The sequence below is a fragment of the Macaca nemestrina genome, chromosome 14 (genome assembly GCF_043159975.1).
Source record: "Macaca nemestrina isolate mMacNem1 chromosome 14, mMacNem.hap1, whole genome shotgun sequence".
Classification (NCBI taxonomy): domain Eukaryota; kingdom Metazoa; phylum Chordata; class Mammalia; order Primates; family Cercopithecidae; genus Macaca; species Macaca nemestrina.
In genome coordinates this window covers 51,797,185-51,821,705 of record NC_092138.1, presented here as the reverse complement: position 1 = coordinate 51,821,705, position 24,521 = coordinate 51,797,185, and the positions used below count along the sequence as shown (strand labels likewise).

General features: G+C 39.6%; 2 protein-coding genes across 2 annotated transcripts in view; both read right to left on the bottom strand.

The window, feature by feature from the left end:
- The window catches only part of LOC105498431 (uncharacterized), a 199,269-nt gene that overhangs the window by 131,492 nt on the left and 43,256 nt on the right, over positions 1–24,521 (bottom strand). The window contains exon 5 of the mRNA XM_071077418.1: positions 10,310–10,405. Coding sequence (XP_070933519.1) covers positions 10,310–10,405 — 96 coding nt within the window. The remainder of the gene's footprint in view (positions 1–10,309; positions 10,406–24,521) is intronic.
- Positions 7,299–9,680, bottom strand: LOC105498412 (heterogeneous nuclear ribonucleoprotein A1-like). Its single transcript, XM_011770476.2, has one exon. The coding sequence runs from the start codon at positions 9,261–9,263 to the stop codon at positions 8,301–8,303; it is 963 nt and encodes a 320-aa protein (XP_011768778.2). The 5' UTR covers positions 9,264–9,680; the 3' UTR covers positions 7,299–8,300.

Sequence of the window (24,521 nt, the reverse complement as noted above, 5' to 3'; positions counted from 1 at the left end):
TTCCTTTGGAAATGTGATCTTAAAAATCATAGGACCTCAAATTTTATTGAAATCCTCTAGGTGCCAAGCACAGTGGTTCACACGTGTAATGCCTCTCATTTGGGAGGCCAAGGTGAGCAGATGACTTGAGCCTAGGAATTCGAGACCAGCCTGGGCAACATGGCAGAACCCCATCTCTACAAAAATACAAGAAACTAGCCAGGCGAGGTGGCGGGCGCCTGTAGTCCCAGCTACTCAGGAAGCTGAGGCAGGAGAATGGCATGAACCCGGGAAGCGGAGCTTGCAGTGAGCTGAGATCTGGCCACTGCACTCCAGCCTGGGTGACAGAGTGAGACTCTGTCTCAAAAAAAAAAAAAAAAAAAAAAACAGAAAAGTTATCTAGCTGTGGTGGCACACACCTGTAGTCCCAACTACTAGGGAGGCTGAGATGGGAGGATCACCTGAGTCCAGGAGGCAAAGGCTGCAGTAAGCTCTGATCATAACACTGCTCTCCAGCCTGGGAGACAGAGCAAGATCCTGTCTCAAAAAAAAAAAAAATTATCTAGGTATGTACAGTGACTTTAGATCTAGGCTGCATTGTATTTTTATTTACATGATCTTATTTCAATATATCTTATTTCATAGATATAGTAAGAACAGTCAAAGGAACACTGGTTTTAAAAATAAATGTAAACTAAAATAAACAGATACTGCCTAATTTATCCATAGGGATTTAGACAGTTAGGGTAGTAAACAGAGTTCCTAGTAGCTAAATGGGTCAAAACAACAGGCAGTTTCTTCATATCAAATAAAACTAAGGGTGCTGCAAAACAGGTTTTTTGGAGGCAGATTTCCACGAACTGTCAATCATTCTCAGTTAACAGAAATTTACACCCATATATTCTTAGAAATCTCTCTGTCTCACCTCACTCATAGTGCTAGGGTGGTAATGTTCCTCTTTGAGGTGGTGTATATTAAATACACATGGCTTGGTGTGAAAATGCTAGGGGATTTTTGCTAATTTTGCATACTTCCCAGCCTAGATGCAGAGTGCTTTTAAAATATTTTGCAGGGGTCAGTTATGGTCAGATAATCTTTCTGAATTGTGAAAATATTGCTCTAAACAGTAACAGCTCTTTACAGAGAAGGAATTGTTTTTTTGGTAGGAAAAATATTGACAATAGCCATCTATTTTCAAGAGTATACCTGTTCCTTTTTACTCTTTAGCCTGAATCATTAGACAAATATTGGTTTTCTAGGTCCCTTTATAAAAGTATGAAGACAGTATTATTCTCACAGAAATTAATAAGAGAAAATAATATTTTAATATGTGACAGGGGCCAATATGGATATAAAACAATTTTCACTGTGCAAAAAAGGAATGGTCTGTAATATCAACTTTCAATATCAATTGTGCCATAATAGCATGAACTTTCACACTTATGATTTCTACTCTCATAAACACTTTCATATTTATCTCCTTTCAATTTCTATGAAATAGGAATATTATTCCCGATTTAACCATGAAGAAATAGAAGTCTGGAGAGCTTAAATATTTCTCCAAAGACACAAAGTAAAGATAGTGGTCAACGAGGGACAAATTCTACCACTTATTCTTCTAGTCAACTGAAATTCTAAACCTGTGGAGCATCTTCACACTGCACATCAACTCAGAAGTTAGGCTGTCTTGTGCTTCTGGCATTTTGCTTCTCTGGAGTCTAATATGTCACTAAAACATGGTCCAAGGAAAACCTGGCTGAGACTATATTATCTAATGACATTTATTCTGGCTGTGCTATAAATAATCACCATGTTGTGCAACCCTTGGAGGGAGATATCACTATTCCCCTTTGATTTATGACAAAACTAACTAATGCTTAGACAGCTTAAGCTGTATGTGCAGGCTCACACAGGCAAAAATTATTAGAGATGAAACGGAACCTGGCTCTAGTAAGCTGCATAACTAGTGGCTCTGCCCCTCCCCTGGACTCTTCAAGTGAGATTGAAAAGCTTCAGGGTCATTTTCAAGCAATGGAACTACTCAAAAGTAGACAAGCTAAAAAGTAGGCCAGATCTGGTCTTTACATAAACTAGAAACTTGCTTTGGTGAATAAAATTAATTGCTTCATTATAAAAATTATATAAAAATCCTATCAAGCAATTAAGTGCTTATAATAATGTCATTTAGAGAAAACTGTTAGCAAACTTTTATTTCCCTCAGAGGCAAGTACTGTAAATGGGCCCAAGTTACCCACGGTGATGGTACAGGTCTTATCAAGGCCTATGATCCAAACCCAATGATATGTAGGCATGAATGTGCTTTTGAGGCATTTTTAGTTCTTAATCCACCTGCACTGCTCAGGACTTTCCTCCGTCCCTCCCCCTGACTGCTGAACACTTATGGTCTTGCCTCTCAGACTGATGCAAAGTGACAGTCTAACACTCTTTGCAATCCTGCTCTTATTTGAAGATTCCACATGTCCTAGATTAAAAGGCATTGTTTAATGCTTTGGAACAACAAACAATATCAAACTGCTACTGTGAAATACAAAAGTAAGCAATACTGACTAGAAATAACTATTCACTTTTACATCACCTAGCTCATAATTGGTGTTCAGTAAATATTTGTGAGGTCGAACTCATTAATAAAAAATAATTCAAAAGGAAGATTTTGTCAGGATACATAGCAGTATATAAAATCCATAATGGATACTTGAAAATTGAGTGTACGTCTATTTAGAATCGTAGAAGTTAAAGAAGATTTAGAGATACTCATAGCCAATAAACAGAGTCCCAGAAAGAAATACCAAGGGTCACAAAAATAATTAGTGGCAAAAGTGAGCTATGAACACAGAATGCCAGATTCTTGATTCAGTGCAATGTTCTTTTGACAGCACTACCACTTAAAAAATGTCATCTTTAAACTAAACTGAATCACACTCTCAAATATATAGTAGCTGCAAAATAGATTTCTAGGTACTTGTATACTTAGGCCCTCATATGTAGATGCTTTGAAAATTTGCAGTGAGCGAAGACTGCACCACTGCACTCCAGCCTGCGCAACAGAGGAAGACTCCGGAAAAAAAAAAAAAAAAAAGCTAGATATTTCTAAGCCTGGCCTTTGAGTCATTAGACCTGGGTCCTAGTCTCAGTTTTTCACCAGCCATTTGGTAGCAAGTCACTTTGTCATACTAGATATTAGTCTCCTAAGTTGTAAAATGAAGAGGCCAGATGTATCTCCTAAGTTGCAATTGAATTTTTTAAAAACTGACTTAAGCAAATAATTCAAACTAACTTATCTCTTGTAACCGAAGAGTACAGAAATAGACGTTTCAGATGTGGTTTAATCCAGTGGTTTGACTCACATCACCAGGACCTAATCTTCCCCTATCTGTCTGCTGTGTCCTTCTACCTTGCTTTCAAGGCCCATGTATCACAAGATAACTGACAGCTACTCTAGGCCTACATCTTCCCAAATTCAAATCCTTTGGGTCAGGCAAAATCAATAACTATGCTGAACAAAATGCCTCTTACGTCACTTATATTTGCATTTATTGATTCTATGAGTTTCTGTTAATGTCTATCTTAGTTTATAAAATATATGAACTGTTTTGAGGAATCTTAATATCTCACTGTGCACCAGAGGCAGGCATTTGTTACACTGCTGCCATGGCTGGGACCAGTAACTAGCACTTCACCATGTGCCACCACTTCAGCTCTGCCTGATGGTAGTTTCCTTCATGTACAGTGTTGTCACATGTCATTTGGCCTTTGTACACAGTCCTTCCTCTGTCCAGGATGCCCTATCCTTCCTTGTCTCTATGTAAAATGTTTATTTGCCCAAGCATCACTTTCCCTGGGAAATCTTCTCTGATCATTGCCCTTCCCTTAAGTGAAATTGACCACTCAATTGTACTTAGACCTTCCTACCTGCCTTGACTGGACTATGTATCACATTATATTCATTTGTTTACATGTCTTCTCCAAGGACTACTGACATTTGAAGGGAAAAAAACTATGCCTAATTTATCTGTGTTTTCCCAAAACCAAATACAGCGTCTGAAACAGCAGTCATTCAATAAATTTGACTGAATCAAATCAATCAATTAACCAATTAACTCTAATTTCTCCAAACTGGAACATTACTGACTCCTGTTCTGTCACCTAAAACACAATTTAAAATAATGCATCTTTCTCTCAACTCCACTCCAACCCTTGGCAATAATGAATGGTTTTATAATCATATTTTCATGAAGTTGAGCTGATCTTGCTTTCTACCCATTGTTAGGATAGTATTCATTTGGTTTTCATAAAATGAGTGAGATTTACCACCATTAAATCTGAGGCACCTGAGTATTAGATAATGCACTTTCCCAAAGAATAGAAAGAATCACTTGAACCTGGGAGGCGGAGGTGGCAGTGACACAAGATTGTGCACTGCACTCCAGTCTGGGCGGCAGTGAGATTCCACCAAAAAAAAAAAAAAAAAAAAAAAAAGAATAGAACAGTGGCTACCAGAGACTGGGGAAGGAAGAAGGAAGGGGAAGAAGATGGGAAGAGGTTGGTCAATAGGTACAAAGTTACAATTCAATAGGAGGAATAAATTCTAGCATTCTATTGCATAGTAGAGTGACTGTGATTAACAATAAGGTATTGATATTACGAAAGAGCTAGAAGAGAGGCTTTTGAATGTTCTCATCAAACAGGAATAATAAATGCATGAAGTGCTGAATACACTAAATACCTTAATTGGATTATTATATAACATAAAAATGTATCAAAACATCAAATTATATCCCATAATTATGTATAACTATAATGTCTACTAAATAAACAAATAAAAAGCAAAAAGAAAGACTGTTTCTCAGTACTTATACAATCATATATCTCTCAATGAATCATTTTCCTAGGAGTTCTTTCCTAGGAAAGAACTAGAATACTGAAATACTTTTAATAGAGTTTGAGTGCACAATTTTGTCACTAATCTATATTCCTCAGCTATGGCGGTTAATTCGAGAAAAAAAATTCTATGTACTTTGGGAATTTGTTAGCTAATCTTAATATTCCTGCTACTCCTCCATTATCCATGGGTTTTGCTATTCCTCTAGTAAATTACCCAAGGGTTTGCCAGAGGTTATTATGCCAGAGGAGTGCCAGGTGCAAAACTTAGGGAGCGGCAAGACAGGGGCCCAGGAATGAAATTATTGCTCTGTATGACCTACCCATTTCCCACTCATTATTTTCACACTAAAAGTAATAATGTAAAAGGGGCATCTGAAAAAGCCTAGAAAAGGGAAAGAAAGCTAACATGTAATGACAAGAGACTAACCACTGCCCTTATATCGGTTATAAGAGTGTGTAAATGAGTTTCTGATGGCATCTATAGCTGCTAGCAAGGACAAATCCCAGAGCATAGGTCCCTGGCGTAATTCCCATGACACGCTGTAGTCCAGGGGCCCTGATTGCCTGTACTGTTGACTGGATGTGGCTACTACTTGTTAAAGCCCATTGAATAGGTTGACCACCAGTTTACTATCAGTCTTACTTAAGACCAAGGAAATTAGTGGAAGATACTATCTAAGCTTGATTATGTTTCATTTGCTTGATTCACTGTTTATGACTTGGGAAAAACAAACAAACAAATAGATTCAGAAAGCATGAATCCATGTTTACTAAAGGAGTTCATTCAGTAATGCAGTGCTTATCTTATTAGCATTGTAAGGCCACTTAAAGACCACAGACTACGTCACCAGAAAAGAGTTCAATAGAGACCTCCTACGAGTAACACCCTTACACTTCTGCTATGGAAACTACACCTTTTAGATTCCTTCCATAAATCATGCTCAGGCTTGGTACATAGTGTCTCATCTGCCGGGACACTCTTCTCCCACTGACTCCCTGATCCTTCAATTTCCCCTATTCAAATCTTATTTTTCCTTTAGTTCCCAATTCCCCAGTGATATTTCCCATGATCTCCTAGATTAGATTATATTCTCTTGCATTCTGAGTTTTCCTACCCTAACACTTATCACACTGGACGTTATATGTTAAATGTTTGCCTTCCCAAATTGATTGTAAAGTCCTTGAGGTCCAGGACCCTTTCTGTCTTGTTCATAGTTGTGAACAAAGATGTATGTACATGGAGTTATCTGATTAAACTTGGAGAGAATGAAAAGAAAGCTTTTTTCATGCTTATACAAAAGGGGAAAAGGGAGATCTCTGAGAAAGAGAAAAAGTGAGGACAAAACTGATATGTAAGCGTAGAGTAAGCCCCTCTTATGTGTCAGACATTGAACTATGAAGCTGGGGGGCTACACAGACCCACAAGTCATGGTTTGTGCTCAATAAATTATTGTTGTTATCTTGAGTCAGAAAACAAAAGATTCATGAAACAGGATATTTGGATTCCTGAAATAGGGAGAAGAGAATGAGAGAAAGACAATTTTAAGAGAAAAGGCAGATTGGAATGCTTTTCCAATTTCACTGATTCCTTTGCCTTCCTCACCTGAACCCTAATGTACATATTGCCTTCAAATTTGTGTTTTGTTGAATTGGAACATAAAGGTCTACTTCTTAAGATTTATGAAAACACTTTAGGCTCTTTACTTCTACATTATTGCTTTCAAAAAAGAGACTTTAATCAACAAGCATTTATGAAACCCCTGCTATGTGGCCAGCATTGTGCTAACCACTGTAGGCTGTATACTTTGAAAGAGATGCTTTATTTTGTCTTCATATGTCAACTCTCCACATCCTTCCTAGACATGTAGTTACATGTGTGTGTGCACGTGCACACGTGTGTGTGTGTGTGTTCTTTTTATTTTCCTTTAAATCAGCACTCTGTAATAAGAATAACATATTTTGGTGCTAAGTTAGGTGAGGAAGCTAAAATAGTTGCTTACATGACTCGACCCTGCTCTTGTTCTATGAAGCTTCATTTATTTGACATCCTGTCCTCATTCTGAACACACAGCCTTGGCAGCACTAAGTACTAAAGATAACAGTGATTAAGTCCAGTCTTCTGAATAAAAGATACAACATTCTGATCTGCTCTCTTATAAGAAAAATCATGCTTAGTCTCCATCTGAATATTAGAGATTGTGCAGGGTTTTTGTTTGTTTGTTTTATTATTATACTTTAAGTTCTAGGGTACATGTGCACAACATGCAGGTTTATTTCATATGTATACATGTGCCATGTTGGTGTGCTGCACCCATTAACTCATCATTTACATTAGGTATTTCTCCTAATGCTATCCCTTCCCACTCCTCCCACCTCATGACAGGCTCTGGTGTGTGATGTTCCCCACCCTGTGTCCAAGTGTTCTCATTGTTCAATTCCCACCTATGAGTGAGAACACGGGGTGTTTGGTTATCTGTCCTTGTGATAATTTGCTCAGAATGATGGTTTCCAGCTTCATCTATGTCCCTACAAAGGACATGAACTCATCCTTTTTTATGGCTGTATAGCATTCCATGGTGTATATGTGCCACATTTTCTTAATCCAGGCTATCATTGATGGACATTGGGGTTGGTTCCAAGTCTTTGCTTTTGTGAATACATTTTCTGCCTTACTAATGCTGCTTTCCTAGCTTCTGAGAATTTCTTTTCTTTTCAACAGAATTAAATCATTTATTGATTACACATGATAATGGATGATACACAAGCTTCATTCCCATCTATAATTTTATCTGGTACCATTATTCAATTTAGATATATTGCATAGGATGTACTAACGATCAATTTTATAACCAATAATTCCATGATTTTGCTTGGGTAATCCCTTTTAATGGTGAACTTCAGGTCACAATAGTAACTATCAGTTCAACTACACCAAGGTTTCCGAAGACAATGGCTCTCCACCCAAGCAGCTTGTGTATAAATTCCAAATAGAACCTGGCATCACCCTGAAGGAATTCTAACTTCACACTGTTGGGGAAATTTACCAAGATTGCTTCAGAGTAGACTAACTTTACACAGCACGTTAAAAAAAAGACATTTATTCAGCATCACGATCAGACTATTACATTTAGCAATCAACAGCATGGGTGCAAAAAATAAAAATCTACATTAAAACCCTTTGTTGGAATGCTTTACACTTTCCACAGAACAGAAACTAAAATAACCTGTTACACAATTAGTCACAAATACAGTCCTTGAGTTTTTTGCCCATACACATGAGTGTTTGTCTAACACATGTCTTCTTTGTAGCAGCTAGGCCCTGCCACCGCTGTGCTTGGCTGAGTTCACAAATCTGTTGTAACCTGTAGCTTCCCTGTTGCTTCTCTGGCTCCCCTCTCCTGCTAAGCTTTGTTTCCTAATTAAAATCTTCTGCCACTGCCATAGCTACTGCTGCTGCTGGAACTGCCATAGCCACCTTGGTTTCGTGGTTTTGCAAAGTATTGGCCTCCACCGCCATAGGGGCCAGAGATTCTGCCTCCAAAATTTCCTCCCTTCAAGGGTCCAAAATTTGAAGACTGATTGTTGTAATTGCCAAAATCATTGTAGCCTCCACCACCTCCAAAATTGCTTCCATCATTACCAAATCCATTATAGCCATCCCCACTGCCACCATATCCACCACCACCATGGCTGCCACCAAAGCCACCACAACCACTGAAGTTTCCTCCACGACTGAAGTTGTCATTCCCACTGAAACCACCTCCACGACCACCACCAAAGTTTCCAGAACCACTTCGACCTCTTTGGCTGGATGAAGCACTAGCCATCTCTTGCTTTGACAGGGCTTTCCTAACTTCACAGTTGTGGCCATTCACAGTATGGTATTTCTGAATGATAGTCTTATCCACGGAGTCATGGTCGTCAAAGGTGACAAAGGCAAAGCCCTTTTTCTTGCCACTGCCTCGGTCAGTCATGATTTCAATCACTTCAATTTTTCCACACTGTTCAAAATAATCTCTTAGGTGATGTTCTTCAGCGTCTTCTTTAATGCCACCAACAAATACCTTTTTCACAGTTGAGTGGGCACTTGGTCTTTGAGAATCTTCTCTTGAGACAGCTCTCTTTGGTTCCACACGTCTTCCATCCACCTTGTGTGGCCTTGCATTCATGGCTGCATCCACCTCCTCCACAGTGGCATATGTGACAAACCCAAAGCCCCTGCAACACTTGATGTTTGGATCTCTCATTACCACACAGTCCATGAGTGTTCTCCATTGCTCAAAATGGCTCCTCAGGCTCTCATCAGGTGTTTCAAAGCTCAACCCTCCAATGAAGAGCTTTCTCAGCTGTTCGGGCTCTTTAGGAGACTCTGACTTAGACATGATGGCAGGGAGAAGAGAGATTTTAATGATGCTTCTTCCACGGCGTCCACGGGCAGAAAGGAGCTTCTGAGAATTTCTAAGACCCGATGGTAACTCTATGCTAAAATTAAAATTCAAATGTTCTTTTTCAAAGCTGCACCATCTCTTTGCTATTGTATGTTTATTGCAGCACTATTCACAATAGCAAAGAGATTGTGCAGTTTTAAAAAGGACATTCGTATTTTAATTTTAGTATCAAGTTACCATCGGGTTTTAGAAATTCTCAGAACCTAGGAAAGCAGCATTACTAAGGCAGAAAATGTAATTTGAACAAGAGTTTTTGGCTGAGTGCAGTGGCTCATGTCTGTCATTCCAGCACTTTGGAAGGCTGAGGCGGGTGGATCTCTGGAGACCACGAATTTGAGATGAGCCTGGGCAACATAGTAAGACCCCCTATCTACAAAACAAATTTAAAAACTAACCATGCATGGTGGTGCACCTGTAGTCCCAGCTGCTCAGGTTTTAGCCTGGGAGTTCAAGGCTGCAGTGAGCTGTAATCATGCCAATACACTCCAGCCTGGGTGACAGACGGAGGCCCTGTCTCAAAAATAAATTTAAAAAAATAGAATTTTAAAAAAGCTAATGTTTACCTAGTAGATTTCAGGTCTTCATCACCCACATTGCCCTCACAGTAGAAGTGCAAAAGAAATGTGCAGGTGATTCAAATGGATATAATCAGACAGAGGGAGATAATTCAATATGAGCTATTAGAGAAAGAAGGCGCTAAGGTTAATCAGCCTTCCAGGGAAACATGAAGGCTTAAACAAAATCAGTGATAATTCGAAGAATTTCTGTGTCCAGGGAGTACTCCTGAGGCAGAGTTTCTACCTGAAGCCAAAAGGTCACATTTATGCTCAGAACGGTACAAGCAGATGCTGAATAGAAAAAGAATATATCACAGTATATTGTAAATCAAGTGAGTAAAGACAATATATAGCATAGACTTGTTTCTCCCAAGACTGACTCACATTTTCTAAAAATAATGTGTGCACCTCTTAATAGCTGACCTGGAGTGTTGTACTGCACTGAATAATTGAGGTAGGTGTAGCTCATTACTCCAAGGGATGTGGTTTCTGCAGAAAAACAGTCTCCATGTTCCAGGCCTTGAAAGGAAAAAAATCACTGTCAGTAGAAAAGTGATGATAGAACAAAGCTATTGAATCTGCTTGGGAGCTACCTTAACAAAAAGTTTGTTTAATCACAGAAGCTTCCTTTCCCCTTCCAAGAAATTGTAACAACTCAAGTACAGTCTCAGTTACATTTCAAAGGAAGTAGGAGGTATTAATACATCTTGGTTAGAATCATATTTGCCTATCTTCATGAAAGTCTAGACAACTCTGGACAATGTAAAACTGCAATTCTCAAAGTCTAGTGGTTACTTTCTTGTCCAGTCATCAAGGGGGACCTGGAAAACTAGACCAGGCTGGCAATCTTTGCTTAGGGCATGTCAGTCCACGCCATTTCACAAATGAGCCAGGAGCTAAAGATGTCCTTAAGACTGGAAAGAGGAACCTGGTGGGTGGCCTAGGTGGGAGTCTGGGCTTTGTAATAGAAAAACACAGAGATGGAACTTCTGGATGGGAGAAACTGCTGAGGGAGGTACTCAAACTCCAGGGAAGGATGCCAGTCCACATCAAAACTACATAATCACTAGAGAGAATCAGCCCAGGTGCCAGCTTACCACTATAAATAGAGTCTTGGCTTTGTTAAAGGGTAGCCCTAATTATCCTAGGGAATGTGTTACAGATACAGTGAAGAGCACAAAGAGAAATACATCAAAGGTGTGGGTAACAATAAAACCTAGCATATATATCGTAATTTAGAGTTGTTAAAGTGCTTTCCCACAAACAATTGCATTAAATCCTCACAACTCCAAGGATGGAAGAAATGCAGATGTTTTATTAACATTATTGTTATGCCCACCTTTTAAATTTATCATTAGGCTAGAAATGAGATGTTATATGAAAACCATTGTGTGTTTGGCCACTCAGCTCATCATGAGTCCATCCCAGGGAGAAAAGTCCAGATGCCTCCACCATGCACACAGGAGGCAGCCCATGTTCAGATCCTCAAGACCCCAGGCTCCACACAGTGAACCCACCCACACATGACTGGGCCAAATCCTACCTCAGACCCTCAGACTCTCATATATCTGTCTCTAATTGACTCACTCTATCTTTGGCATATTTGTGGTCAATTAATTCCAATTAAGGTTTCCATTCCTATAATCCTCATATGCTGAAAGAAAGTCAATTCACCTCCCCTTATTCTTAACCCTTTATTGACCTTCCTCCCTTTGGCTTCTCCTCTTTTCATAGCACTATGCCATCTGAAATCTTATTCCTTTATGTGAAAGAACAGAACCCATCCCCAATAAGCTCAACATTTTCTCCCCACACTATGCTGTGTATTTCATCTGACACAGAGCTAGGGTAGGAATGACAATTTATTGGTTCCTTAATGCCACTTTAGGACCACCACACTTCCACCTTGGTACTCATGCCATCTGACTATGCCAGTGTGCATACTTCTATGTTTGTGTCATAATACCTCCTGATCACATTCTTCAAGACACCATAGAACTCTTCTCCCCCTCAACTCCAATTTCTGTCATCATGCTAGAAAACCCCAGTGTCTTAGTGGGCAATCCACCCAACACCCTTGATCTGTTCCTAGACCTTAAATATTCAATAACAAATCTCCTTCTACTCAAGTTATAACCCCTGCCACTTCCAGAGATACATCCTGTGTACCTCCAGTGTCATCTCCAAGGTGGCCACAGGCAACGTCGGCAGTGGTTTTGTGGCAAAATAAAAAGCCTCCATCACCTATGAGAATAATAAAAAAAAAAAACCATCCTGAGCTTCACTGTCACCAAAAATAGCTCTGCACCCAATATCATAACTGCAAATAACACACTCTCTGCCTCAGCTGCCTGTCCTCCAGGGCTCACAAAACCCTCACTCGCACATGTCTGCTCTCCAAACTCTTTGAGTCCTCCAGCTGCGGAGTCTTCATTTCCTCACAGGCCACTAGCCTTCCCCAAAACAGACAGTTGAAGTTGAAGAAACTAGTTGTCATCTGAACTGGTCACTCATCAGTAACCTCAAATCCCTTCATGTCTCTCTCACTATTGCACACACCTGGCAAACTCCTAACACAGGATCAATGCGATCTTGGTACCTACAAGGCTAAATACTTCTAAAGACATTGTTACAATAATTCAGATTATTGTCACAACAAACATATGGTCTCTGATCTTAGGACTTCAATTAATCTCTTCAATTTTTTTACTTCATCAATTCTATCTCCTACTCTTGTAGGTATTTTATTTTATTTTATTAGGTTTTCTTTTTTTTATTTTTATTTTTTAAGTTTTCTTTTTTTTTTTTTTTATTATACTTTAAGTTCTAGGGTCCATGTGGATAACGTGCAGGTTTGTTACATATGTATACCTGTGCCATGTTGGTGTGCTGCACCCATCAACTCGTCAGCACCCATCAACTCGTCATTTACATCAGGTATAACTCCCAATGCAATCCCTCCCCCCTCCCCCCTCCCCGTGATAGGCCCCAGTGTGTGATGTTCCCCTTCCCGAGTCCAAGTGATCTCATTGTTCAGTTCCCACCTATGAGTGAGAACATGCGGTGTTTGGTTTTCTGTTCTTGCAATAGTTTGCTGAGAATGATGGTTTCCAGCTGCATCCATGTCCCTACAAAGGACACAAACTCATCCTTTTTTATGGCTGCATAGTATTCCATGGTGTATATGTGCCACATTTTCTTAATCCAGTCTGTCACTGATGGACATTTGGGTTGATTCCAAGTCTTTGCTATTGTGAATAGTGGGTTAAACCTATATATCTCTATTAAGGAATCCCAGCAACACCTGCCTTCCTTACTTTAAGCAGACAACATAATTTTCTTCTTCATTAAAAAATTGGTGTCTCAAGAGGTAAGAGTAAAATCAGGGGAATGTGGTATCACAAAACTGAACTTTTTGTGAAGAATCCTCCATCCCCTCTATGAGGACACTAAATAGCAAAGTTCTCAGAGCTACCCTAGGCTTTCCTCTTTCCTCATCTTTAGAGGTGTGCCTCATCTGCTCCTATAGCTTCAGTTATCCTCTTGATGTAAAGGCCTTTGGAATCTCTATTATCAGTTCAGACCTCTCTCCTAAGCACCACTAAAATTTCAACTGAACATTTCCACTTATATATCCAGAAACATGCCGTGAAACCATATGTCCAAAATTTATATATAAATCTCTCTCTAAATAAATAAATATGTGTGTGTGTGTGTGTGTGTGTGTGTGTGGGTGTGTGGGTGGGTGTGGGTGTGTCTCTTTCACACACACACATGTCACTTTTCTTATCTCCTCAGTCAAAGGCATCACCACCCACTTGTTTGAGACAGAAATCAAGGGAGCCAAACTTGCCCCCTCCCGCTGCTTCACCCAATTCAACAATATCTACTAATATTATCTCCAAACCTTCTCTCAAGCCCAATTTTTAACTCTGTTCAAATAAGGAAACTAAAGCTGAGAACGGTTTAAAAAAAAAAACTACACAATGTTACCCAACTAGTAGGTGGTGGAGCCAGCCCAGACACCCTTCAGTCTCCAAAACCCATGCATGAGATGACAGAATATCACCTCACTTAGGGGAAATTTTACAGCCAACGATATCTCCAAGAAACATGGATAAGACTACCTCAGAACCCCAGGGAAAGACGCTTGGAATCATGTAAGGAAATGTCTTCCTCATGTAGCCCCAGTAAGGGCTGCCAAGTCACAAGTGACACAGCCCACAGTCCTGGCTCTAAAAGAAAACAGAATAATATTTCCAGCAGAGCTAGCCCAAAACATAACATCAACCTAAATTTTCCTCAGATAGAACACAAACTATACCTCCACATCAGGCTATGCCCAGAAATGAGGCATTAGCACCAGGGAACTGTATGCTGTAAATACTTCCTTTTCTTTTTTTTATTTTTTATTTTTATTATACTTTCAGTTCTAGGGTACATGTGCACAACGTGCAGGTTTGTTACATATGTATACATGTGCCATGGTGGTGTGCTGTACCCATCAACTCGTCAGCACCCATCAACTGGTCATAAAATATTTCCTTTTCAAGAATGCAGTATCTTCAATTGTATACCTAAAGACCCTTTGGAAAACTATTAACTTTTCGTAAGCTAAACAAAAAGAAATTCATTCATCATGCTAATAATAGCATGGTGCATTTTTCTTGTCCAGAGGTTATGGAGGCTTTAGTTGAACTAGCTCTAGAACTAATAAAGAGTCAGCAGAGATATAGAAATATCACTGTCCTCTGCAAACACTGGCCCAGTTCCACCTGTATCCTCCCTTCTCAGACGCATTTCACTCACAACGTCAGTAACAGATGTCTAGAGACTCTAAAAAATTGTTCCAAAATTTGTTCTCTTGTGAAGAGATTATCTTCTTTCAACTTATAAGTTCTTTGTAGGCTTTTGTTTAAATTATGAATGTGTCATATCTGATAATAATATGAGGATAAATATAATAGCTAGTACTGTTTAGTACTTAATGTCAGGCACAAGCCTAAATATTTTATATACATATATAAGTGCATATATAGATATACATGTACAAATTTAATCTTGACAACAAAAGTAAAATCAGATGCTATTATTCCCTCCCCCTTTTTATAAAGAAGAAAACTTAGGCAGATAGAGGAGAAATACCTTAACCATTACCACACGCCTTGTAAGGCTGGGACAAATAAACACATCTAATTTTCAAATATATTAAGAACAATATTATGAATATTAATTCCTGTTTCCAAATAGATTACTCTTTTAAACACATCTCTACTACTTATCTAATGATATCTAGTTGTTATTAATGGATGAATTTTGTGTCTAACAGGCTTGATTATTATTATGCATTTTAAATGTCATTCAGACACATATTAATAATGATCCATGTTTGTAGCCAGGCCCAACTATATACTTTTTAAAGATCTTTATATTTTTCTTCATGATGTTCAACCCTCACTTTCTTATAAACACACAATTGGTTCTCAAATTTAAAACTATAAATGGGAGAAAATTGAGTTTATTTGCTTATTGTTTTCCCTTTTGGCTAGTAAAGGAAAAAATGTCATCAGATTTTGGCTAGCAAAGGAAAAGATGTCATCGGATTCCTGGATTGTTGTTCCCAGAGTTCCAGAAATGGGAGGCCTGGGGAAGGAGTTCCAGACTGAGAACTTCCAGCTGTGATGGTCATGGGTGCTGTTCGCCAAATATTTCAGTTCTCCCACAACGTTGGCTTGGTGGGGCCATCTAGCTGGTTTCTGGCCAGTTGCAAGAAAATGAAATGTGCTTCACTTCCAGACCAGATACTGATTATCAGTACAAGATTCTCAAAAGTTTGGTTTTTTTAAAAAACTTGTGGTATAGTGACATGGTTTGCCTATGTCCCCACCAAATCTCAACTTCAATTGTATCTCCCAGAATTCCCACCTGTTGTGGGAGGGACCCAGAGAGGGGTAACTGAATCATGAGGGCCGATCTTTCCTGTGCTATTCTCATGATAGTGAAATAAGTCTCATGAGATCTGATGGGTTTATCAGGGGTTTCCACTTTTGCTTCCTCCTCATTTTACTCTTGCCACTGCCACATGCCTTTCACCTCCTGCCATGATTCTGAGGCCTCTCCAGCCATGTGGAACTGTAAGTTCAATTAAACATCTTTTTGTTCCCAGTTTCAGGTATGTCTTTATCAGCAGCATGAAAATGGACTAATACAATAAATCGGTACCAGTAGAGTGGGGCGTTGCTGAAAAGATACCCGAAAAAGTGGAAGTAACTTTGGAACTGGGTAACAGGCAGGGATTAGAACGGTTTGAAGGGCTCAAAAGAAGACAGGAAAATGTGGGAATGCTTAGAATTTCCTAGAGATTTGTTTAATGGCTTTGCCCAAATTGCCAATAGCGATATGGACAATAAAATTCAGGCTGAGGTGGTCTCAGATGGAGATGAGGAACTTGTTGGGAACTGGAGCAAAGGTGATTCTTGTTATGTTTTAGCAAAGAGACTGGTGGTATTTTGCCTCTGCCCTAGAGATTTGTGGAAATTTGAACTTGAGAGAGATGATTTAGGGTATCTGGTAGAAGAAATTTCTAAGCAGCAAAGCATTCAAGAAGTGACTTGAGTACTGTTAAAGGCATTCAGTTTTAAAAGGGAAACAGAGTTCAGAAAATTTGCAGCCTGACTATGCAATAGAAAAGAAAAACCCATTTTTTGGGGAGAAATTCAAACCAGCTACAGAAATTTGCGTAAGTAGCACGGGGCCTAATCCCAAAGACCATGGGGAAAATGTCTCCAGATCATGTCAGAGACCTTCATGGCAGCCCCTCCCATCACAGGCCCAGAGGCCCAGGAGGAAAAAGTGGTTTCATGGACTGGACCCAGGGTCCCTGTGCCATGGGCAGCCTAGGGATTTAGTGCCCTGTGTGCCAGCTGCTGCTACAGCTGTGGCTGAAAGAGGCCAACGTATAGCTCAGGCTGTGGCATCAGAGGGTGGAAGCCCCAAGCCTTGGCAGCTACCACGTGGTGTTGACCCTGTGGGCACCCAGAAGTCAAGAATTGAGGTTTGGTAACCTCCACTTACATTTCAAAAGATATATGGAAATGCCTGAATGCCCAGGCAAAAGTTTGCTGCTGGAGTGGGGCCCTCATGGAGAACCTCTGCTAGAGAAATGTGGGGTTAGAGCCCCCACAAACAGTCCCTAGGCACTGCCTAGTAGAGCTGTGAGAAGAGGGCCACCATCCTCCAGACCCCAGAATGGTAGATCCACCAATAGCTTACACTGTTCATCTGGAAAAGACACAGATACTCAACACCAGCCCATAAAAGCAGATTGGAGGGAGGCTGTACCCTGCAAAGCCTCAGGGATGGAGCTGCCCAAGACCATGACAACCCACCTCTTGCATCAGCATAACCTGGATATGAGACCTGGAGTCAAAGGAGATCATTTTGGAGCTTCAAAGTTTGACTGCCTCGCTGGATCCCTGGACTTGCATGGGCCTTGTAACCCCTTTGCTTTGGCCAATTTCTCCATTTGGAACAGCTGTGTTTACCCAATACCTGTACCACCATTGTATCTAGGAAGTAACTAGCTTGCTTTGATTTTACAGGCTCACAGGCAGAAGGGACTTGCCTTGTCTCAGATGAGAATTTGGACTATGGACTTTTGGATTAATGCTGAAATGAGTTAAGACTTTGGGTGACTATTGAGAAGGCATGGTTGGTTTTGAAATGTGAGGACATGATATCTGGAGGGGCCAGGGGTGAAATAACATGGTTTGGCTGTGTCCCCACCAAATCTCAACTTGAATTGTTTCTCCCAGAATTCCCACATGTTGAGGGAGGGACCCAGGGAGAGGTAATTAATTCATGGGGACTGGTCTTTCCCATGCTGTTCTCTTGATAGTGAAATAAGTCTCATGAGATCTGATGGGTTTAGCAGAGGTTTCTGCTTTTGCTTCTTCCTCATTTTTCTCTTGCTGCCACCATATAAGAAGTGCCTTTCGCCTCCCACCATGATTCTGAGGCCTTCTTAGCCATGCAGAACTGTAAGTCTGGTTAAACTTCTTTTTGTTCCCAGTTTTGGGTCTTTATCAGCAGCATGAAAACAGATTAATACATATAGCGACCAAAAAGTGGCAGTTCCATCAGTCGAAGTTCCTAAGTGACTTCAGTGAGCAGATCCCCTGCAGATGATTGATGGATATGTGCCATGAGTAAGAATAATTCTGTGTATTTTAAGCCAGTGAGACTTTGAGGTTGTTTGTTACCACAGCATAACTGGGTTTATCGTGACTGATTCAACCTCTCTCTGTTTACATTTGGGCTTGTATGATAGGCTCATTGTCAAACCTAGAAAGAAGCAAAGATTCAAATGGCAACAGAATAGTGTTCTTCTCCTAGAAAATGTTTCTAATAATTCCATTTGTCCTGTGTTAGGTCCATGTTTTTCCCTGGTGTGTCTTCATGCTTTGGATATCAGTGAAGGTGTTCATTGGAGAGACTGAGAAGATATGAATGTAAGGGAAAAAAGTAAACAAATGGAAATTTGTCAGTACCCACCAAAATAAACTTATCTTGAAAATTGCATAAGAATAGACCATGAAGCAAGGGAAAGGCCATCTATTTTCAATACTGGTTTTCACTGGGTTTGTTTGTTTTGTTTTATTTTGTTTTTGAAATGGAGTTTCGCTCTTGTTGCCCAGGCTGAAGTGCAATGGCACAATCTCGGCTCACTGCAGCCTCTGCCTACCACGTTCAAGCAAATCTCCTGCCTCAGCCTCCCCAGTAGCTGGGATTACAGGTGCCCACCACCACACCTGGCTACTTTTTTATATTTTTAGTAGAGACAGGGTTTCACCATGTTGGCCAGGCTGGTCGCGAACTCCTGACCTCAGGTGATACATCCGCCTAGGCCTCTCAAACTGCTGGAATTACAGGCCTGAGCCACCGTGCCCTGCCTATCACTGGGTTTTTTAGTTTTTTGTTTGTTTGTTTTTTGTTTTTATTTTTGAGACAGAGTCTCACTCTATCGCCCAGCCTGGAGTGCAGTGGCACTATCTCAGCTCACTGCAGCCTCCACCTCGCAGGCTGAAGCAATCCTCCACCTCTGCCTCCTAAGTAGCTGAGACTGCAAGTGCCCACCACCACAGCTGGCTAATTTTTGTATTTTTTTGTAGATATGGGGTTTTCACCATGTTGCCCAAACTGGTCTTGAACTGCTGAGCTCAAGCAATCTGCCCACCTTGGCCTCCCAAAGTGCTGAGATTACAGGTGTGAGCCACCACACCTGGCCAATACTATATCATTTTCTACAACTATATCTTTAAGTCTTCCTGAGTGTGGCCAGCAGAAATATCGTTTTGACTAGATGCTGCATCTACCTTTATTCTTTGGCTCAGAATATTTAATTAATTTTGATTAAAAATATGAGCTTTTGAAGATCACAATCATAATTGTTATATTCACCATATAATAGATATACAGGAACATGTACTTGTGTATCTAATCCATAGCACCTGAGTCTGTAAGCCAGGAGAATGTGAAGCCTCTTTTGGAAGATGGAACAAAATTATAACATACTGAAGAATACATAGCTCTGCTGAACAACTTATGAGTTAACTTCTGGAAAGAAATCAAGAGACAACCCCTGTAAAATTAATATTTTAAAAATAATATTTATTTTTACCAAAATAATTCACATACACTCAGAGGCAAATATTACTATTACTATCTTATAACAAAAGCAGCAGTTATCTATTTGGGGTCAGGTAGAGGTAAACTCAAAATAATATGCCATTTTATGGCAAGAGTAAGAAAAATGACTAAATCTAGATTAATCCCTAGTTTTGAGGACTAAACTACTAGGTGAATATCAAGTTCTTTAATTAAGATGGGGAAGACTGGTAAGAGCAGGATTTCCAGCAGAGAGGGAAAGCAAAGAATCGAGAATTCTAAATTGGACATAGAGATTTAGACATCAAAAGTGAGGATGTTTAGTAGACAATTTTATATACAATCTGGAGTTCAGGAGATGGGGCATGGGTAAAGTTACTGGTTTAGAGGTCACTTGGATGTAGATGATATTTAAAGATATTTGAATGATAGCAACTTAAGAGAAGAGAGGTTAAGAAAACTGAAGCTGACATCATTCAATGTGTAGCATTCAGGCCAAGGAAGAGAAGCCAGAAAAGAAGACTGAGAACTGTGGCCAAGAAGATTGGCAGAAAGCCAGGAGAGGTGGTGACTCTGGAGTAAGCAGGGGTTCAAAAAGGAGACAACAGTCACCTGTGTCCATGCAGCTCACTGTTATACAAACCTAGCCGTCCTTTATTTTCCTGCCTCTAATCTATGTGGCAATTTTCACAGTTCCCCTCCAATTTCTCGCCACTGTGCTTTTGTTCCTATTATTCTTCTGCATTGGAATACCTCCTCATCTGTCAAAATGCTCTCTGTCCGCCGGGCGTGGTGGCTCACACCTGTAATCCCAGCACTTTGGGAGGCTGAGGCGGGCGAATCATGAGGTCAGGAGTTCAAGACCAGTCTGGCCAACATGGTGAAACCCCGTCTCTACTAAAATATATATATATTTATATTTTATTTATATATAATATATAATACATATGTAATTTTATTTATATTTATATTTATATTTATATTGTATATATACACACACACACACACACACACAAAAATAGCTGGACGTGGTGGCGGGTGCCTATAATCCGAGTTACTTGGGAGGCTGAGGCAGAAGAGTCGCTTGAACCTGGAATGCAAGATTGCACCACTGCACTCCAGCCCAAGCGACAGTGCAAGACTCTGTCTCAAAAAGAAAAAAGGAAAAAAAAATCTATCTATCCTTCAAGACCCATGAAGAATGCCATCAACTTTGTAACACATTTCCTAACTCCACAAATAAAATATACTCTCTTCTTCCGTACTATCTGATAGCCCATTGCATGCCAAATTTTATTCTGATTTGTACTGTAATTGTTTGTATTCTTTATTCATCCTCCCTATATCCCAATATAGGCTCCCAAACCCCTCATATTGTAGCTGAGTGTCTGGTATGCAGTAGGTCCTCAATAAAAATTTTCACTGAATCAAATCCAAAACCATAGAACCCAAGCCAGGAAAAGTATCTTCAAAGGACAACCTCTTTTGTCCCTTTAGATTTCTGTCTGCCAGCACGTGGATCACCTGCACCCAAGCCCAAGAATTATTTACTCATATTCCTGGCCCTCTATAGAAAAATAGTGAAAGAGACCAATCCCAGAAAACAAAGGTTTTTTTCAAGTTATCTTTTTTAAAAGACTGTGGCAAATAAAAACAAACAGCAACAACAACAACAAAAAAACCAACCTACCTACCTATAGGAGAATGCTGGCAACACTACTTATCCTGCTTTGGCTGAATATGTCCTGAGCTAATGGCTATTTAAAAAACCATTTAAACTAATCTTTCCCCCAGATCTTCATTATGAAAATGGCAAGTTGCAAAAGCCCAAAGGATGAAACAACTTTTGTTATCCCTGAACCTAAAACTAAGCTACAAAGACTGTCCTAATCCAAACCTTAGGTTAGAAGTCAAACAGCAGAATATTAAAACCCGCTAAGAGAGTAGATCATAAATGTTCTCACCACAAAAATATGGCATGCATATGAGGTGACAAATATCTTAGCTTGATTTAACCATTTTACAATGTATACATATATTGAAACATTCCACTGTACACAATAAATACATAGAATTGTTATTAACTATACCTTAATAAAAATAAATAAATTTTTAAAAAATAAAGAGGCAGAGGCATCTGATAAATAATAAATATGAGTTTAATAATTTTAAAAAGTCAGGCAGGCCGGGCGTGGTGACTCACACCTGTAAATCCCAGCACTTTGGGAGGCCAAGGCGGGCAGATCACTTGAGGTCAGGAGTTCAAGACCAGCCTGGCCAATGTGGTGAAACCCCATCTCTACTAAAAATACAAAAATAAGCCAGGCATGGTGGCAGGTGCCTGTAATCCCAGCTCCTTGGGAGGCAGATGCAGGAGAATTGCTTGAACACAGGAGGTGGAGGTTGCAGTGAGCTGAAACAGAGTGAGACTCTGTCTCAAGAAAAAAACAGCAGCAACAACAAATAAAATAAAATGAATAAAAATAAAAAGGCAGCAGAGCAGAAAGAACACAGGTTTCCACATAGGAAAGAGGTGGATTTGATTTTCAATCCTATCATTTGATATGTTTGTAATCCTAAACAAATTTGTCGGCTTTTTTGAGCCTCAGTTTTCTCACTAGAAAAATAAAAATAAGAATAAATCTCTTAAATAATTATTGAATTACTGAATTACTATGAAAAGAAGTGCCTGACACAAGGTAGGCTCATAATCAGTTATAACTATTTGTATTGTCACAAATCCTAAGAAATTGTTTGTGGCCTTTCAAGTATTGTCTGGTGATTATTTGTAGTCTGATTTAATAATATGTACTACCAACTGAGCACCTGCTATGTGTCTTATGTGTTTTAGATTTGTAGACAAATGTTGCAGCGACTAAGAGCATGCACTCTGGCAACAAACTGCAGAGATTCACATTCCAGCTCCATCATATAGTAGCTGTGTGACCTTGAGAGAGTTACTTAACTTTGCTTCTTATGTCTGGATTCTTCATCTGTAAAACAGAAATTATAATAGTACCTCTCTCATAGGATTGTTGTGAGGATTAAATGAGATAGTGTGTATAAATTATCACCAGCTTATAGTGTGTGCATAGTAAATGCTAGCTAAGGTTATTATTATAATTTCTGTTTTACAGATTAGGACCCTCAGCCCTAAAGAGGGTCAGTAACTTATCCCAGGTCACACAGTTAGTTAGGAGTTATTTTTTTTTTTAATTCAAGGCTGCCTTATTGCAAAGCCTATGCTTTTTCACTAAACCATCTCTTTTTCTGTTATGTATGTCCTAGGTAAAAATCCTTATTTTTTCCTTCGATGGCTATAACAATTAGCTAGTGACAGTCTACAAGACATCAAGGAGGACCTAAGGAATAAAAGACAGCAACCAGGTCTAAAATGAATATATGTTACTATTTCTTCTTCATATGCACCATAGTAGTATACTGCATTTCCATTAGAAGTTACGTTAATAAGAAAATTTTTGAACGTTCTTGCTCCAAACATCAGCACGTACTTGCATTCTCTTACACTGGGAAGAAAGAAATTGGTAGAAAGAAGTCATCTGGAAGGTAGCTCTGGCTATGAGTTGGAGGAAAAGGGAAGAAGGAGAGAGAAAAACAAGTTATCAGTGGTACACATAGTCAGGGCTAAAACTTTATAAACCAAATAGAACTTCCATAGACCTAATGATCACTGAGAATAATCTGCCAAGCTGCTAGGTGAAACATGCTGAAAAACAGCCTGGGCCTATGGTGAACATGTTCAGCTTTATGATTTTCTTCATCCCCTCTTCTGTCTTGCATGATGTTGCCCCCAACTATCTTCTAAAACTAATCACTCTTTCATGGTCAATGGAAACTTAGAAACCTAGATTCTCAAACTTTTGCTAAAACAGCCCAGGTCTTCCTAGACATTTGTAGATAGATAAATAACCTAATGATAAAGAATATACATTCTGTTTAGGTCCATACTCCAGCTCTGCCCCATATTAATTGTGCGATAATCCAAACTGGTTGTTTTGTGCTAAGATTCCTACTTCCTGCACTTTCAGACTCACATACTCAGAGCCAGAAAACTTTTGAGAGTACAAGGTGATAACTACTGCAAATTCACAGAAGATTACATAAGTATAAATAGTCAACCTAACCTCCCTCTTCCTCTAACATTTTCTCACAAAACCAAAGTTTGGAAACTCCTTTTCTTAATGCTGGCGCCAGTTCAACCACACTCTAGAAGGTATTGGTTTCATGAACTACAATGCGGAATCATCAAAATAAAGGGGCAGCATGAGAAAAAATGACAGCATGGGGCTTTGTGGTGTATAGATTTAGTTGCTTATACAAGAACCTGGGAGGGGGAACCCCCCAAAAGATTAGTCACTTCATTTTATGTTGCAGAACTCAATTCAGGTTAACAAAGTGTTGCCAACAAAGGAGATGAGAGAATGGCAGCATTCACTTGCTCTGGACTGAATAAACAAATGCGGGATTTGTGGGCTGACTAATGTCCTGGGATAAACCAGGCAGTCAGCCAAACTCTAGGAGTTTTGATGAAAAGACAGCAAGCCCACACTTTTCTTCATGAAGAGTGCTCTGTGGGAGTATTGATGTCCACATGGGCAGCCTGGGTCTTCAATTTGCCTTAAAGATTCGCCCTTATCCAGCCACAGGAAATTCTCAATGCCTCTGTAATTGAACACCTAGATCAAATGACAGAAGCTAAATTCCTTCTTCTTGAGAAGTGTTATCTGTCATGCATCTCTTCGTAGAAACATGTTATCATTGTCCTTTTTTAAAAACTACATTACTCTGAAAATATACAGTTAGGTCACCAAAATGTGACTCTAGCTTTTCGTTCATTCATTTCATTCACTGAGTACCTACTATGCTCTAGGGACCATGTAGGGCTCTATATATAGAACACTTAATGAGTCAGACATTGAAGCCCCCCAGCCAGCCTTAAAATTTCAAG

Coding starts and splice junctions, on each gene's coding strand:
- LOC105498412 (XM_011770476.2), bottom strand. CDS start 9,263: ATGTCTAAGTCAGAGTCTCCTAAAGAGCCCGAACAGCTGAGAAAGCTC.